General features: G+C 32.8%; 2 protein-coding genes across 2 annotated transcripts; one reads left to right on the top strand and one right to left on the bottom strand.

Moving 5' to 3' along the window:
* Positions 1-3,361: 3,361 nt before the first annotated feature.
* On the top strand, positions 3,362-5,172 carry LOC126677793 (aspartic proteinase PCS1). The gene has a single exon (XM_050372575.2). It carries the CDS (start codon positions 3,428-3,430, stop codon positions 4,751-4,753), a length of 1,326 nt encoding a protein of 441 aa, XP_050228532.1. The 5' UTR covers positions 3,362-3,427; the 3' UTR covers positions 4,754-5,172.
* Positions 5,173-14,122: 8,950 nt separating this feature from the next.
* On the bottom strand, positions 14,123-17,340 carry LOC126676372 (putative pentatricopeptide repeat-containing protein At1g09680). The gene has a single exon (XM_050370562.2). The coding sequence runs from the start codon at positions 17,333-17,335 to the stop codon at positions 15,542-15,544; it is 1,794 nt and encodes a 597-aa protein (XP_050226519.1). The 5' UTR covers positions 17,336-17,340; the 3' UTR covers positions 14,123-15,541.
* Between the last annotated feature and the right edge of the window lie 196 nt (positions 17,341-17,536).

Below are 17,536 nucleotides of genomic sequence, written 5' to 3' on the forward strand. Positions count from 1 at the left end.
GGTTGGCGGAAGGTGATCGTAACACAAAATTTTTTCACTCGAAAGCATCTAATAGGAGAAAGCGTAATACTATCTCCAAACTCAAAGATGACCACGGACAATGGAAGAGTTCAGCAACTGAAATAGAAGGAATTGTTAGTAGCTACTACAAGAAATTGTTTTGCTCGACAAATCCACCTGGGTGTACTCGTTCTACTTCGGCTCTGAATAAATCAATAAGTAGGTTGGATGTTGAACTGCTATCCGCTCCATTTTCTGCCGAAGAAGTGCTGGCTGCTCTGAAACAAATGCACCCAAACAAATCTCCAGGACCCGATGGTATGTCTGCTATGTTTTTTATTAAGTTCTGGAATGTTGTGGGAAGAGACGTTACTACTTTTGTTCTCAGTTTTTTGAACTCATGAGTTATGCCGCCAAACATCAATCACACGTTCATTACCCTGATACCAAAAATCAAAGAGCCGGCTACTATGAACGATCTTCGCCCCATCAGTCTGTGTAACGTGATTTACAAGCTGATATCTAAAGTGTTGGCTAACCGGATGAAAACGGTGCTCCCTAGTATTATTCATGAAACCCAGGGTGCTTTTGTCCCTGGACGGCTGATTACAGACAATGTTATCATAGCTTTTGAAACGTTTCATTCCATGAAGCACAGAATCAAAAGCAAGAAGGGAGTTGCGGCTCTCAAGTTAGATATGAGCAAGGCATATGATCGTGTTGAATGGGATTATATTAAGCGGTTGATGCTCAAGATGGAGTTCCCGAGTCACTTTACAAAGCTGGTAATGGAGTGTATCTCATCAGTGTCCTTTTCCTTTCTGATTAATGGCCAGGTTAAGGGATATATAAAACCGTCTAGAGGAATTAGACAAGGCGACCCCATCTCGCCTTATCTATTTCTCATTTGTGCTGAAGGTTTGTCATCCTTAATCAGACAAGCGGAAGAACGCAATGAGATTCATGGAGTGCAGATTTGCCGAGGGAGTCCTAGGATCTCACAACTTATGTTCGCCGACGATTGTATTCTATTTACGAGAGCGACGATGGAGGAGTGTAGGGCGATTGGCGATATTCTTAGTGTGTATGAGGAGGAGTCGGGCCAGCAGGTCAATTTGCAAAAATCTGAAATATCATTCAGCTCCAAAGTACCTGCTGCGAGAAGACTGGATATTCAGAACCTGCTCAATGTTCAGGAAAGAGGTCAACTGCCGAAATACCTTGGATTACCAACTCTCATTGGTAAATCTAAAAAATTGATCTTTGGCTCTCTTAAAGAACGTATCTGGAAGAAACTTAAGGGGTGGAAGGAGAAAACGCTATCGCGTGCAGGCAAAGAAGTTCTCATTAAAGCGGTAGCACAAGCGATTCCTAATTATGTAATGAGTTGTTTCCTACTTCCAAAGACCTTTTGTGATGAAATTCAAAGCCTTGTCAGTCGGTTTTGGTGGGGAAATAATGAGCAACAAAACAAGATCCATTGGTTGAGTTGGGAACGTTTATGTGTTCCAAAATCTGAAGGAGGCTTGGGTTTTCGAAATTTCAGCTCCTTCAACATAGCTTTGTTAGCTAAGCAAACGTGGAGACTAGCTACCAATCCGGACTCTTTGTGTGCGAGGATCATAAAAGCTAAGTACCACCCCCGTTGTGACATATTGGAAGCTGGAGACGGGTATTCACCAAGTTACTTCTGGCGAAGCATTCGTGAGTCTTTTGATCTTATTGATTCTGGGAGATGTTGGAGAGTTGGGAATGGTGATATGGTGCGGGTTTGGAAAGATAGATGGATTTGTGGTGAGTCCATAGAGAAGCCGTTGCTTGTTAAAAATCTGCCTGAAGATGCAAAAGTCAGTTGTCTTATTGATCCTGCTACTAATATGTGGAAACGTGATGTTATCGAAGCCTCTTTCCTCCCTTTCGAAGCGGAAACGATCTGCAAAATGGCCCTCAGCACAAGACCTCATATTGATAGAGTATTTTGGAAACACACGAAGAATGGGTTGTATTCAGTTCGAACTGGATATCATGCATTGCAGCTCATGCATTTCCACGCAAGAGAGAATGGAGGTTCTGCTTATTCCAGCTCTGAGATATGGAATAAAGTATGGAAGATACAAACTATGCCCAAGGTGAAGCATTTTATATGGAGGGTCTTGAAGAATGTTCTCCCTTGCTACCAGGTTTTGAAAACGAGAGGGGTTAATATAGATGATGTTTGCCCTAGGTGTGGCGTGGAAGGTGAGTCAATCATTCATGTACTGATGAGATGCGACTGGGCTAGAGGAATATGGTTGAGTTCTCAGATGGGTCTGCGGGTGGAGGAAATAACAGTCCCAAACATCTTTGTTTGGATTGAGAAAATGCAGAAGGAGTTGAGCAGGAATGATTTTGCTTACTTTGCTATCATTTTGTGGCAGTTGTGGTATTCACGCAACTTATTAATTTATGAGGGAAAGGAGGACTCCCTGGATTCCTTCCTGAACAGATGCAACGACAGCCTCAACTTTCAGACACCGGCGGAAACAGCTCCAGCTGCTGTGCGCGTTGATATCACCGGATGGCAAGCCCCAGCGCTTGGTTTGGTGAAGATGAATACTGACCTTGCGGTTTCTTCAAGGAATGGTCAAGCTGGTCTGGGAGTGATATTTAGGGATGGTGGTGGTGAAGTCTTAGCTTCTGCAGGGAAAAAGCTGGAGATGGTTCAATCAGTGGCTATAGGAGAAAGCTTGGCTATACTGCATGGACTGCTAGTGGCGGTGGATTGTGCGTTTATGAATATTATTGTGGAGAGTGACTCGTTGACAGCTATTCAGCTGTTGCAGAAGAGAAGGGCTGACCCGACGTATCAAGGACTAGTTATAGAGGACATTCTTAATTTGCTTCCGAGCTTTACTAGTATCAGCTTTGTTTATACTCCCCGAGTAAACAACAAGGCGGCTCATTTTCTAGCACAATGGGCTTTATCTATTACTGAAGATGTAGTGATTATGGAGGATGTTCCTAATCACATTCGTCTTTGTATTACCGAAGATTTTTCTTCGGAAATTGAGTTTTCAATATAATTTCTCTTTGACGATCAAAAATAAAAAATAAATGAGATATAATAAAAAGTAAAATACTTCATTTTCCTTGACACTTTAATCGAAATTATTTTTCTTAATATATATTTTGGTTTATAGATAAAAGCCAAAAAAAAATAAAAAAAATGAGAAAGACAGAAACACAAATTTGAAAAATGTGTACAGTGTGGAGTCCATCATAAGATCTAACCGCTCAATTAAGAAAACGCGTCCTTCTTTTTCACTTCGCAATTTTCCCTCTTTTGTCGTCACCCTCCTCTCTCCTTCTCTTTTCATTTCAAATTTTCTCATATAAATACCTCTGCAACCCCTTCCCTACACTCTTACTACACCACCACTCCACCAAAATGGCTGTTGCTAAAACATTTCTCCTCTTTTCTTTCTTTGCTTCCCTCTCATTTTCCCGAGAAACAAACACTAATCCGATTTCCATCTCTTTTCCACTCCATTCCCTTCCGAATAAATCCCCTTTGAAATCTACTTCTTCTTTCTCCTCTTCGCTGGCAGCTTCATTACCCAAACAAAACCCAGTAACAAAATTACCTTCTTATAATTATAGATCGTCTTTTAAATATTCAATGGCTCTGATTGTTTCTCTACCGATTGGTACGCCGCCACAGGCCCAGCAGATGGTATTAGACACCGGTTCACAGCTGTCCTGGATTCAGTGCCATAAAAAAACCGTCCCGAAAAAGCCGCCTACGGCGTCGTTTGATCCTTCTCGTTCCTCTTCTTTCTCTGTTTTGCCTTGCAATCACCCTCTTTGTAAGCCGCGAATTCCCGATTTTACCCTCGCCACTACTTGTGACCAGAACCGGTTGTGTCACTATTCTTACTTCTATGCTGATGGTACTTATGCCGAGGGTAGTCTCGTCAGAGAAAAAATTACTTTCTCCTCTACCCAATCTACACCTCCTTTGATTCTCGGTTGTGCTGAGGCTTCCCCTGATGAGAAGGGTATTTTGGGTATGAATCTTGGGCGGCGTTCTTTTGCTTCTCAAGCTAAGATTTCCAAATTCTCTTACTGTGTGCCAACCAGGCAATCTCGGGTCGGGTTGTCAGATACCGGTTCTTTTTACCTGGGTGATAATCCCAATTCGGGTCGGTTTCAGTATATTAACATGTCAACTTTTGCTCAAAGTCAACGATCACCCAATTTAGACCCGTTGGCTTACACTCTTCCAATGCAAGGAATTCGAATCGGCAACAAGAAATTAGCCATACCCGCTACTGTCTTTAAACCCGACCCGAGTGGAGCTGGTCAAACTATAATTGACTCAGGCTCCGAATTCACGTACTTGGTTGATGAGGCGTATAACAAGGTGAGAGCAGAGATAGTAAGACTCGTGGGGCCCAAATTAAAGAGGGGTTACGTGTACGGTGGAGTATCAGACATGTGTTTCGACAGCAGTAAAGCTGTAGAGATCCAACGGCTGATAGGCAACATGGTGTTGGAGTTCGAGAAGGGAGCAGAGATAGTGGTTGATAAAGAAAGAGTATTATCAGACGTTGGAGATGGGGTCCACTGCGTTGCGATCGGACGGTCAGAAATACTAGGAGCAGCCAGTAATATAATAGGCAACATTCATCAACAAAATCTATGGGTGGAGTATGATCTACCCAATCGTAGAATAGGTTTGGGTAAAGCCGAGTGTAGTAGATCAGTGCAGTAAAAAGGTGGACCCCCAGCTGAAGGACATCTGGCCAGGGAAATTAAATCAAGATCTTTATTGATTTAAAAGACTGTACAAAGAGGGAGAAGAAAATATCAAGAGAGAGGTGTCTTGACTCTTGTGGTTGGTTGTGAGTGATCAAGTACAATGGTCCATATGATAACTATGATAAGCTCATCTTGATGGCTTGGTTGGACGATGATCATAAGTTTCACGGGAAATGGTGTGTGTTTGTGGTAACATGTGATAATTTTTGTGTGTTGATAATAATAGCTAGCTAGAGAGTAGAGAGATGTGTAATGTAATGTGAGTGTAGTGTAAAAAAAGTAGGTGTAATATATAGATATATTGCTAAAATTATATTGTACTCTAAGTAGAGATTGTAAAATATATAATGAAGCTAATTTTGGAAACATAAATCTCTTTTTCTTTTGCCTATTTCTGATATTAATAAGGCTTAATTACTTAAAAACACCCCATCTTGTAATTTTTTTTTCGTTTATACCCCGATCTAGGAAAATTTTCAATTGTACCCTATTTTGGATTTTTCGTTTTCATCTCTACCCTAAAGCACTAAGTTAATATTTTTTCATCTAAAAAAAAAAGTTAAAATAGTCCTTCATTTTTAACCTATATTCTAATTAAAAATAAATGTTATTAAATTTACAAGAACACCATCTCTTTAAAAAAAATCAACTAATTATAAAAAATTAAAAATCCCGAAAAAACCGTCGTCCACCGCCGCCGCGTGACTGTTCCTCCTTCCATGGAGGAACAGATGTGTTCCTCCATTTTGGAGGAACAACAGATCTGTTCCTCCATTTTGGAGGAACAGATAGCTGTTCCTCCATTTTGGAGGAACAGTTCGTTGTTCCTCCAAAATGGAGGAACAGAATCTGTTCCTCCAAAATGGAGGAACAGAATCTGTTCCTCCAAAATGGAGGAACAACGAACTGTTCCTCCAAATGGAGGAACAGATCAGTTCCTCCATGGATGGAGGAATAGTGTTCCTCCTTCCATGGAGGAACATGAAGGAGGAGCTGCTGCTCCTCCTTTTCCGGATAGGGGACGGCGGCTCCGGCGAAGTTGTCCAAAAATAAATAAAATTAATTTTTTTGTTTAAATTTAGTGATGGATCGGAGAAGTATGATGGTAGATCGAAAAGTTTTTTTAATAATTTAATTTTTTAATAAATTTTTAAAAACAATTAATTATGTGGACTTATTTAAACTTTTTGAAAGTTGAAGGACTTATTTGTATTTTTCCAAATAAGAAAAAATATGGTAAAATCCTTCTATTTAATTGTTATTAACGTTTTTATCCTTAAAATATTTAAATTATTAATTGTACCCTTAGTTGGGGTAGAGTTGAAAACGAAAAATCCAAAATAGGGTACAATTGAAAATTTTCCTAGGTCGGGGTATAAACGAAAAAAAATTACAACGTGGGGTGTTTTTAAGTAATTAGGCCTATTAATAATTTGGTATGTAAAATAGAGTCATTTTGTATGAGAAAATGAATGGCAAAACATACACCATAAGTAGATTAGAATCTTGGTTCAAATTTTATTTAATTTAGAATATAAAATTGAATGGATATATAAGAATTATACAAATCTTTTGGCATATAAAAATTCAGAGGATATGTATATAATACTACTATAATTTTCCGAATTGTATTTCTTACTGTTTGCATTAAGACGTGCTAGTAAAAATTAATTAGACTATTTTTATTTGGTTTATATATTCAGAAGAACAATTAAGGAGTAAGACGAACGACTCTCTCTAAAACTGTTAATTATCGATCATATTAACTATTTTTGATTTTTTTAGAATATTGGCTTTTATTTGTTTTAGTATTTAACTTTTTTTTATAGAGACCCATTATTTTATTTTTCTTTTATTCTTCTTGCACCTGTTATGACTCAAGCAGTAATATGATCTTGAATTTGCGATTTTTTACAAAATAATAACATCTAGAAGGATTCATATTTCTGTTGCATGTAAACCACTACAATGTTAAAGTCAATTAAATTTTCTTCAAGATCAAAGTAAATAGTAATAAAAATAAGGCTAGTGTTTAATGTATTGAAATGCATTATCCATTAATCATTCTTCTTTTATATTTATAGGCATATGACATAGTAGTGATTAGGAGGAAATTAACCACCAAAGAACTCGGATAGGCTCTAGCTCGAATTGTCATTCTAAGAGTTTCAAAAGAAGAAAGTAGGATTCGTAATGAAACTAAGATCAACATGAGGTTAAATTCGGCTATATCGGAAGATCAAAAAGAAACTAAATTGTCACACATTATTAGTCCAAACAAAAAAAACATAATGATTATGACATTGCTTATAATCTTACATAAGATAATTCACATAGAAAGCGCATAAATCCACATTCTAAATTATAGGGAGTGGAGATTACGGACTAGTATTTATATCCGCGATCTAAATAGATCGATAATTTTAAGATCGTCTTTCTTGTTTGAAAGTCTCATAATATCATATTTACCCACATACATAATTATGATTTACGAAAACCATATATGTAATGATAATTGAGGAAGGAATAGGTTAATCATAAAACTGTCCATGTGAGATTTAAACTTAGACAAGATTAATGGTGGGAACCACTGAGTCGTTGGGATGCAAGGGAAGTAGAAAACATGTTATTCAAACACTTTCGCCGACTAAATCCTAAACTTTGTTACCTCAAATTCCCGACATTCATATCATTTTAATATGCTTTGTTTCTTTAACATTATAATATTACTACTAATTCTGTCTCTTTTATTTTTAAATTTTTAAATTTTACCTCTGCACGTGTCACTTATATGTTCTAATTTGTGATTTTGTCGGTCTAATTTCAACTTTTATATTTCTTCCTTTCTGGCCGCCTCTATAGTTAAAAGTGTTTTTTCCTTAATTTTTACCTAATTCAAATAATGATAACTAATCCTTTTTTTAATGATTACTCTTTAAGTTCATGGGTCTTTCCAACGACTAGAGAATGACGTTGTTGATTTAGTTATTTACACGATAAATAATTGAAAAATATGATTAAATTATTTTTACTAAATTCTGCCACTAATATTATAGTGATAGATTTCAGTACTCATTTGACATGCAAATATTGAGTTGACTCATCCAATCTGTCGCACATCTAAAAATTGGGTTACAAGTTTTCACAGTTAAGTCTTTAATTCAAAGGAAAGAATCTCTTTAATAGACTAAAAGCAAAATAATAGAAACCAAAAAAATTAATACTCCCTCCGTCCCGTTTAAAAACTTCCATATTCTATTTTGAAATATCCCTTTTAAAAAGTTCCATTACCAATATTGTTGTTCCATTGAATACCATATTCTATCCTTCTTTTAATCATTTTAAAAGAACAATTTGAAAAATTACACTATAATTAATAAGGGTAAACATAAAAAAATAAGAATAATAAATATTTTCTTAATCTGTGTATAAAACTAATGTGACTTTTTAAGAGGGACGGAGGGAGGATCATTTTTGTTCCTTTCACATACACTTATAGCGATTAGTGAGGAATAAGGAATGTAGTTTTATTTCTAGTCTCATCTACTCTCACTTTAAATTTATATTTAATAAAATCAATCGATAAATGATAGTAAAAGAAAAAAATACTATCATTTCTTATTGTCTTTCTATACGTCAATATGCCGATTATCTCAATTATTTTGTAATTACTAAGCATAACCTTAAATTAGCAATATAAATTTTTTATGTTATATAAAATTCTCTATACATTACTTTTTTTGGTTTAATGGCAAAAAAAAACCAAATCTTTACGACTTGTTGCAATTATATCCAAACCTTTTAATTTTTGCAATAATATCCAAATTGCATTATTTTGTTGCAATAATATTCAAATTGCACTTTTTATGTGAATTGTTTTTGAATTTTTTGCCATTTTTTGGGACTTTTACTATATTATTATACATCAAAACATAATAATAGTCTAATATCTTAATTGAAAACAACAAATTTAGCAATCAATTTGACTATTATTACTAAAAAAAATTCAATTTGGATATTATTGCAACAAAAAAATGCAATTTGGATATTATTGCAAAAATTAAAAAATTTGGATATAATTACAATAAATTACAAAGGTTTGAGTTTTTTTTACCATTAGACCTACTTTTTTTTATACGAGTGAATTTTAAAATTCATGAATAATAAAATCTTTATAAGAAAATCTACATCTTGAACAAATTGAATTTTCAAATTAGCAAATACATGTAAAATGAATCATCATTGACATGTAGACGACAACAAACAAGTTGCTATCAGTCAAAATCTACTCCTACTAAAGAAAATAGAATTGTATAAAGTCCAAACACGTGGAGGCAAGCATGGTCTAATGCATGGGAAGAAGCAAATACAAAGAGAGCAACAGCTGGCCACCTACAAAAAGACAAGTCTTTGGTGTGAGTATTTTATTTTTGCGTAACAATCTATAAAAAAATAAAATTTTATATTTCATTGGAATTTATAAGACAAAAAGATTAATAAAATGTAAATCATTACATTCATTATTAATATTAATTAATTTTTATATGATTGTTCCACACTTTCACAATATAAAAAATTATTATAATCGTATCCAATCCATATTTATATACAAATAGTAACGTAATACAATTGCATTTCATCTTGATAAGTTTGAAGATGCATTAGACACAATAAGTATAATAAAAAATTAAAAAAATTATAGTTTATTACTGTGTTTTTATCACTTAGTTAACTGTTTCATGTAAATAAGTACAGAAAAGCACTAGTAAGGTCTAATCCAAATGATTAAGATTAAGGCTCTTTAATGTTTTGTAATGCTTCGATTTTGAATACCAATAAAACTAGTTTAAAATATAAAAAAATTTAACTACAAACCGCTAGCTGCTTACGTAATTAGATTCTATCTTTAATAAGAAAAACATATAAATACTATTGAGATAAATCATATAAAAAGTTAATTATATTAAGGTTTAATTGTAAAAAAAATCATCTGTTTGTAATTTAATTTTATTTTATTTTGTTAATATTATTCCAATTTGATAATTTTGTTGATATTAATTTTTTCAATCAATTTCATTTTTTTTCAATAATTCACCTCAATAGAATACATATTTACTTTATTTGATTTTTCAGATTATTTTTAGATTCAAACATTATTTAATTCAACAATGAAACTTGAAATTTTGAAAGAAAAAAAAATTCAAATTTCTAGTATATAAATTCTATTGAAAATTGTGGCACTTAAATTAATTAGAAATAAATTGAACATAAATAATAATAATATTAGAATAGTATTATAAAAATTAAAAAATTTAGTTAAATTGCAAACATATATAAATATAGCTTTTTTTCATAATTAGACCCTTATTGTTAATATTAAACACAAATATTTATTTTAAATATTCTTTATGTAAGACTATTTGATAATTATTCTTTTTACTCTTTGAATTTGACAACAAAAATTTAGGGTGTATTTAGTTCAATTTTTCAGTTGAATTTTTTTTTTCTTTCAAAAATTCCACTTAATTGTTTGTTGAGAAAATTGAAAAATTGTTAGTAGCTTTTTGAGACTCTGACAACAACTTTTAGAAAAGTTTTAATTTGTATTTTTTTGCCAATAACTGATTGTTGTTTTATTTAGATAAAATTATTCATACTAATATATATAATTTTATAGTATATAAAATTATTTAAATTATTTTTAAATTATCTAATTATTTTTAAATTATATAAAATTAGCTTATTTATATTATAGCAGCTACAATTAAGTAATCTTTTAATCGATTGTAAATTTTTGATATAAAATAATTTTAAATTGAATGTTGTTTCTCATAAATTTTTTTATTAAACATAGTATAATTTATTTATGAATACAAAAAAGAAAAAACTTATTATTACCCTTTAAAACAAATTAACATATCAACAAAAATAACTGATTAGATTTCATAAAACAGCTACTATATATCAGCTACCAACTATCAGTTATAAAAAACAGCTGAACCAAACGAAACCAAGATAAAATTAGGTTTGTCATTTTGTTAAAAAAGGAATATCTTAAAATCTAAGACTCGTTTTATTCTTTTAACTTCTTTTTTTGATGAATTCTTTTAACTTTAAATTGTCTGATAATTTTACGATATTTCAGCTTTTATTTCAAAGCCATAAATTTAATTTAATTTGTTTTTTGTATAGTATTAAATTTTGAGGGGTAAATTGACTTTTTAATGCGATATTATTGATGGTATCACTTTCACTATTTTTCTGAAAAACTAGAAATAAAGTAGTAATATATAGCAGCCAAATACAAGAATCTCACTTTCTGCGAAATAAGACCAAATCAAAGCATGAAATAATGATGGCCGTTTTCTTTGAAAAGAAAGCAACTCAACATCACACTCTTTCCTATTTTCTTGCCTGGCTAGTGCAGCCTGCTAGCTATTTTACACTTTTATTTGAATTTCATTTACCTACCAGGGAATTATATTTTTTGATTTTGTTTGAGTTAATTATATATGTTCACCATTTTTATACTAAAATGCAATTTTATTCGCCATCTTTTAATCTTTTATAATTCTATCACTATTTGAATATATGACGATATAGAAATTAATATGGTGGGACAAATCAAATGTCACAAGTAATTGATTATGTTGTTAGGTTAATTATTCAGTTTAAAATCTGATTTAAGACTACATGTTTTTGTGAGAAAAAATATGCAAAACAGCAAATTTTGCTCCAAAAATTAGTGCAAATTATAATTAATTACTTCTGGCATTTGACTTGTACACCATATCGTTCTTTTATCGTCACATAAGCTATAAATTGCCGGAATTTTGAATGGCGATAGAACTGTAAAACATTAAAAGATGACGAATTAAATTGACAATTTTTAAAATCGTGACAAAATTATAAATTTGTGTAAAAGTAGTAATTTTATATATAATTAATCTTTTTATATCGCATTTATAGAAAATTTATTATGTAAATTATAAAATAAAAATTCATAAAGATGAATCAAGTACAAAAATCTTCACTTACTAATACCAGTATAGTTTCACTCATATAGTCATATATGGTCCCCTACATTTTTTTTCTTCTTCTTTATTAGTGTGCAATGCAACCAATTCCAGCCTTTATTTAGTTTATCATGATAACCTTTTCGTGCATTTTGAAATATTGAAGTTATTTGGAAATAACGTGTGCAGAAGGATTATGTATGCATCTTCTTTTGAAGATATTATGGAGTACTTATCTCATACAAGAGATGTGGCATGTTGATTTTTTTATTTAATTAGTCACTAAGGTTTTTTTTTTAACAAAGATAGAATTACACTAGATTAGATGTTAGCTGTTAGTGTTAATTTTTAAAAATTCATTTTTCAGCCCACTGGCTGGCAGAGGGGTAGGTCAAACCCGCGCCCTCTGCAAATGCAATTGTGAGTTGGCCATCAGGCCAAACACTCACTTGCAATCAACAAATGTTTATAATAGGACACACATATTTAACAATTAATAAATTCTCAAATATTACAATATTGTTATGTGATAGTTACTTACCTTTAAGTGTATACATCTGATCGATAATCATTTGCATAATAACTTTCTAGATCTTTTAATTATTATTTTTTAAAAATTGGTCGATGCTATGAAACTGTTATCTTTATACGGTTTTTTATTATCAATTATCTAAACTTGACATGAATAATCCATCTTCTTAATTAAACAAAAAAACAAAATTAAATCAATAAAATTGAATTTGTTGTAAACTTATTAAACTCTGAATTTCTTAGAATATATATATATATATATATATATATTCTTGTGAGTGAACTTATAATTTATATATTAAGAGATCGGAATTGAAAGCAATATTTTTTTTTTGGATAAATGATAATTAATTAAGCACTACCACAAGACGTGGAAGGCAAAAAGCCAAAAAGCTCAATCATCGGGAAACAACCAAAGTGTCTAAACATCTAAAAACATCGTTTCCGTTATATGGAAATTGAGGATGTAAGGAAGAATAAAACTGAACCGCCTTACTAATACACAAGTAAACTAGAGACTCATGAGAACTTTCCATATCGTTGAAGATTCTATTATTCCGAGCTTGCACTAGTCTTTTTACTTTATAACAATAAAATATCTATAATAATTGACCTACCTATTAGGTTTTTTTCTGAACTGAATTGACCTACTTGTTGAATTTGTTTTGTTGAAGGAAACTTGGTGAAAATAAATAATTGGTTTATGGAAGAGTCGCCCATACTCAAATAATTGTATGAAACTGAGTCAATACGACAAGTGGAATACTTTGTCAATGCTGATTTTGTTTGATTCAATTATATTGTTATTTCATACATATAATATCAAATTTATGAAATTAAAAATACAATGTTTTACATAAATAAATTATATTTACATATATTTATAAGTATAATTTTTAAAACATATTGAAAGCGTACATAATTTTACAAAATTTATTTAAATCAACTATTTATACTTTCTTTAAATTTTGTATTTTAGATATATTTATTTATACTGAAATTTGTAGACGAATTCTCTACTTCATGATTCATCTACCTTTAATTTACCGAACTTAAATCTAGCTCAATCATACAAACTCCATCATCAAAGTCTTGATGAAATTAAACAGGGAAATTCCTTTTCTGTACTATATATGGATTTAAAAAAATCCGTAAATTTGCCTTTCTAAACTTTTCTGGTAAGTTTAGGGGGCGAAATGAAACTTTGTCCATTTTAAAAATTTAAGACTCACGATGAAGGCAGTTTTTGAAATTCTATCTAGTCTCTAGTGTGAGCTCCGTCTATAAAAACCTAACTTATATCCATTTATTTAGGCATAATATATTTTTAAGTCCCTGTATTTTTATCTGTTGAAATTAAATCCCTATAATATATCTTTTTCTTAAAGTTAGGTTTTTCTGATAAGAAGGTCTTGAAGAATTGAAAATGGAAAATATCAATTTTAATTCTTATACTTCTCACTTCCTTTTTAATTCAGAGAATATAAATCTTCTTGAATATTTGAGATTCTATAAGTATCACTAGGGGTGTGCACGGTTCGGTTCGGTTCGGTTTGGAGTGCAATTTATCATAACCGAACCAAACCACCCCTAATTAATAGGAACCAAACCTCCTACTTCGGTGAACGGTTTTGTCGGTTCGGTACACCGAAATTTCGGTTTAACCGACCGAACCGAGTCATTTGAACCGAAATTTCAGAAGCAGATTTTTTTTTCCAAGTTCAGAAGCAGATCAAAGTTTCAAAAATTCTAAAGCAGAAATAAAAACAAAAATATGAAATCAACAATACAAATACAATAATAAATTCAAAACAAATTGTTCACAGTTACAAATTTAGAAAATATAAACCAAATCACTAGGAAATCATCTTATATATATGACTAACTTTCAACAATAAATTCACAGCAAGCTTTTTACATCCACCCAAGAAATCAGAAGAGAAATCAACAAACTTCTCCGGCGATATATGCAACGCCCGATCTCCACCATATTATCATCATCCGATCTTGTTTGGTCTTCCCTGGTATACACGGGTGGACAAAACCCATGAGACAACGGTCGGCGATAATAATGAAATAGTAGGGTTTAGGTTCGATTTAGGATAAAAGAGAATAAGGCTTTGTTTGGAAGAGAAGGCATTAAAGTAAAGTACGGGTTTTTAAAGTAAAGTAAAGTACCGTAAGGGACGGTAAAGGAAGGTAAGGGTTGTGCATAACCCTTCCATGTTTGGGAAAATAATAAAGTAAATGAAGGGTTTATAAAAAAAATCAGTTAAAAATAATCCAACACCCCAATATGGGGGGTTGGCATATGAGGGTTGAGGGGGGTTGGGAAATATTTTTCAACCCCTCAAAACCTTTAAAAAAATTTTGCCAAACAGGGGTTGAAATTTTACAACCATTCCCTTCCCTTCCTTTCCTATCTCAACCCCTAATCCAAACAATACGTAAGAGAAGGAAATAGTGGGTGAGAACATGAATTTTGGTGAGGGTGAGAATGAGGGAAGAGTGCGGCTGGGTAAATTATTAGGGTTTTGGGATTAAAAGACTATATATAGTATTATATAAAAATGACTGAAATGACCTTCCCATTAATTCGGTTTTTTCGGTTCGGTTCGGTGACCGAACACTAAAACCAAACCGAAACCGAAAACCGCAAATTTAATAAATACAAAACCAAATCAAACCGTTTTAATCATTTATTTTTCGGTTTGGTGTTTTTCGGTTCGGTTTGACTCGGTTTTTCGGTTCGACTCGGTTTTTGCTCACCCCTAAGTATCACCTTATGAAAATTTGGACTCAAAATTACCCCAAGCTTCATGAAGCAGTATCAATTCATTTTTTTTTTGCTTGTAACAGACTCGGTGAGTTATAAATCAGAGATAAAACTAAATTATTTGATCTTCCCCAAACATTAAACGACAAGATCCAAATATGTATCAACTGTTACCTCCCAGAATAGGTATGCTTTCAAATTCCATGGTGTGCATGACCGGAGAGTGTAAATGAATCCGCTAGATTTTACCATCTGGTTTAGTTTCACTAATGATATATGCTGTACATGTTTGTTTTAGTTCATCTGACTGATCACACCGTTAACACAAATCAAGATGCACATTTTACCTCTAATTTAATTTCATTCCGGTTGCCAATTTTCGCTTACTTGAGGTTTTCCAGCGAACTTTCATTGCCAATCATCCGCTTCGGCGAACTTTAGAAGTTCTACTTAATTCACTAACAAGTGATTTATAAGATGCATAGTCTGCTACAACTCCCTTTTCGCTCTGTAGTTTATGAAAATCTTGTAGGTTTCCATGTTTGCAATGACCTTCTAATAGAATGTTATAAGTTATATCATCTGGAACTACACCCAAATTGAGCATAGCATCTAAAAGCATATTAGCATTTTTCATTTGACCTTGCTTGCAGTATCCATTCATTAGCACATTATAAGTCACCACTCCGGGTATGCGCCCATCTCTCTGCATCTCTTTGAGCAGATTAAACCCTGTTTTCACATCACCCTTCTTACAGAATCCATCCATCACCATCGTATACGTTGCATCATCCGGTTTAAGACCCGCTTTCAACATTTCCCTCAACGTTCTTTCTGCATCAACCACCTTTCCTTCTTTACATAGTCCTGAAATTATAGCTGTAAACGCTACGTTATCGAGCTCGATTTCTTCTTTAACCATTTCATTTCGAATCTCCAAAGCCAATTCAAACTCCCCCTCTTTACAGTACCCATCAATAAGAGTGGTGTATGTGATCTTATCAGGTTTCATACATCTCACCCTCATCTCATCAACTACATTTCTTGCTTCCTTTAGATCTCCAACCTTACAAAGGCCATTAATGAGCGTATTATACAAAATCAAATCAGGTTTGAGACCTTTTCTTAACATTTTCTGATAAAGTTCCATGGCTGATTCGATCCTACCATTCTTACATTTCCCATCGATCAATGTGGTAAAAGTAACATCATTAGGAACCAATCCTCTCTCACACATTTCATCGAACAGGCAATTAGCATCATCCAATCTACGATATTTACACAACCCGTTGATCAAAACAGTAAAAGTAAAAACATCGGGGAATATCCTACACTCCTCCATTACCATCTTCAACCTAAAACCTTCACCCAAATCCCCCAACTTACAATATCCATTAATCAAAGTATTAAAACTAACAACCGTAGGCCGCAAACCCCGCTTTCGTATTTCATCAAAAACCATATGAGCATCATTAATTCCACCTTCTTTACAAAACCTATTAATCAAAAGATTAAAACTTTTAACATCCGGTGGATACCCAGATTCCAAAATCTCCAAATAAAATCTCCAAGCAACAATAGGCAAACTATTCCTAATCATTCTATCATACAAATATTTACAACCATGAACTGGGATTTTAAAATTATGCTTCTTAACCAACCTAAAGCACTGAATAGCATCAGATATAAATTCCAAATCAATGTAAGCAATCATTAATCCATCAAACACATAATTTGAGAGGTGGGTATCTTCACTTATTTCAAGAATCGAAGAAAAAACTGAAAATATTGAATCTTTACCTTTACGAGAGACAATGAATTGAAGTAAAGACTGAGCTTGAGAGTGCAATTGATGATTAAAGAGGAAATTGACCATTGCACAAGAGGACTGAATTGTATGGCGATAAGTTGGGCATGAGGAGAGAAAGTTGAAGAGAGAAAAAATGGAGTGTGGAGATAAAGAGTGGGGATTTTGATTGATTAAGTTGATGATGTGAGTGGGTTTGAGAGATGGGAGGATTTTACTGAGAGAAATGTGCAAAGGTTTTGTTTCAATGTTATTGATTGCATTTGAGAGAGTTGAGAGAATTGGATCTTCAAGGTGGGGTGATGATGGTGACGGTGGAGAGTACCAAGTGGAGAAGAGGAAGAGGTTCTCTTGCTTGTGTGGAGAAGAGAAGGTTTTGGGTTTAAGGAGTTTTAGGACAGCCATAACTCACAAGTCACAAGTGAGTGAGTTCTCTTGTTTGTGCTTATATTGGTTGGCGGCATATATTGGCAAGGCAAGCGACCAACCGAGAATAAAAATTAAAAAAGAAATCCAATTGAAATTTTTAATTAAAAATTAATTTGGTTCAATTTTATGAAAACAATTTCAAACCAAAAGAATATGGCTGAGTGAGACTGAGAGTAA

This window comes from Mercurialis annua, linkage group LG4 (genome assembly GCF_937616625.2).
Source record: "Mercurialis annua linkage group LG4, ddMerAnnu1.2, whole genome shotgun sequence".
In the NCBI taxonomy this organism is placed as follows: domain Eukaryota; kingdom Viridiplantae; phylum Streptophyta; class Magnoliopsida; order Malpighiales; family Euphorbiaceae; genus Mercurialis; species Mercurialis annua.

Coding starts and splice junctions, on each gene's coding strand:
- LOC126677793 (XM_050372575.2), top strand. CDS start 3,428: ATGGCTGTTGCTAAAACATTTCTCCTCTTTTCTTTCTTTGCTTCCCTC.
- LOC126676372 (XM_050370562.2), bottom strand. CDS start 17,335: ATGGCTGTCCTAAAACTCCTTAAACCCAAAACCTTCTCTTCTCCACAC.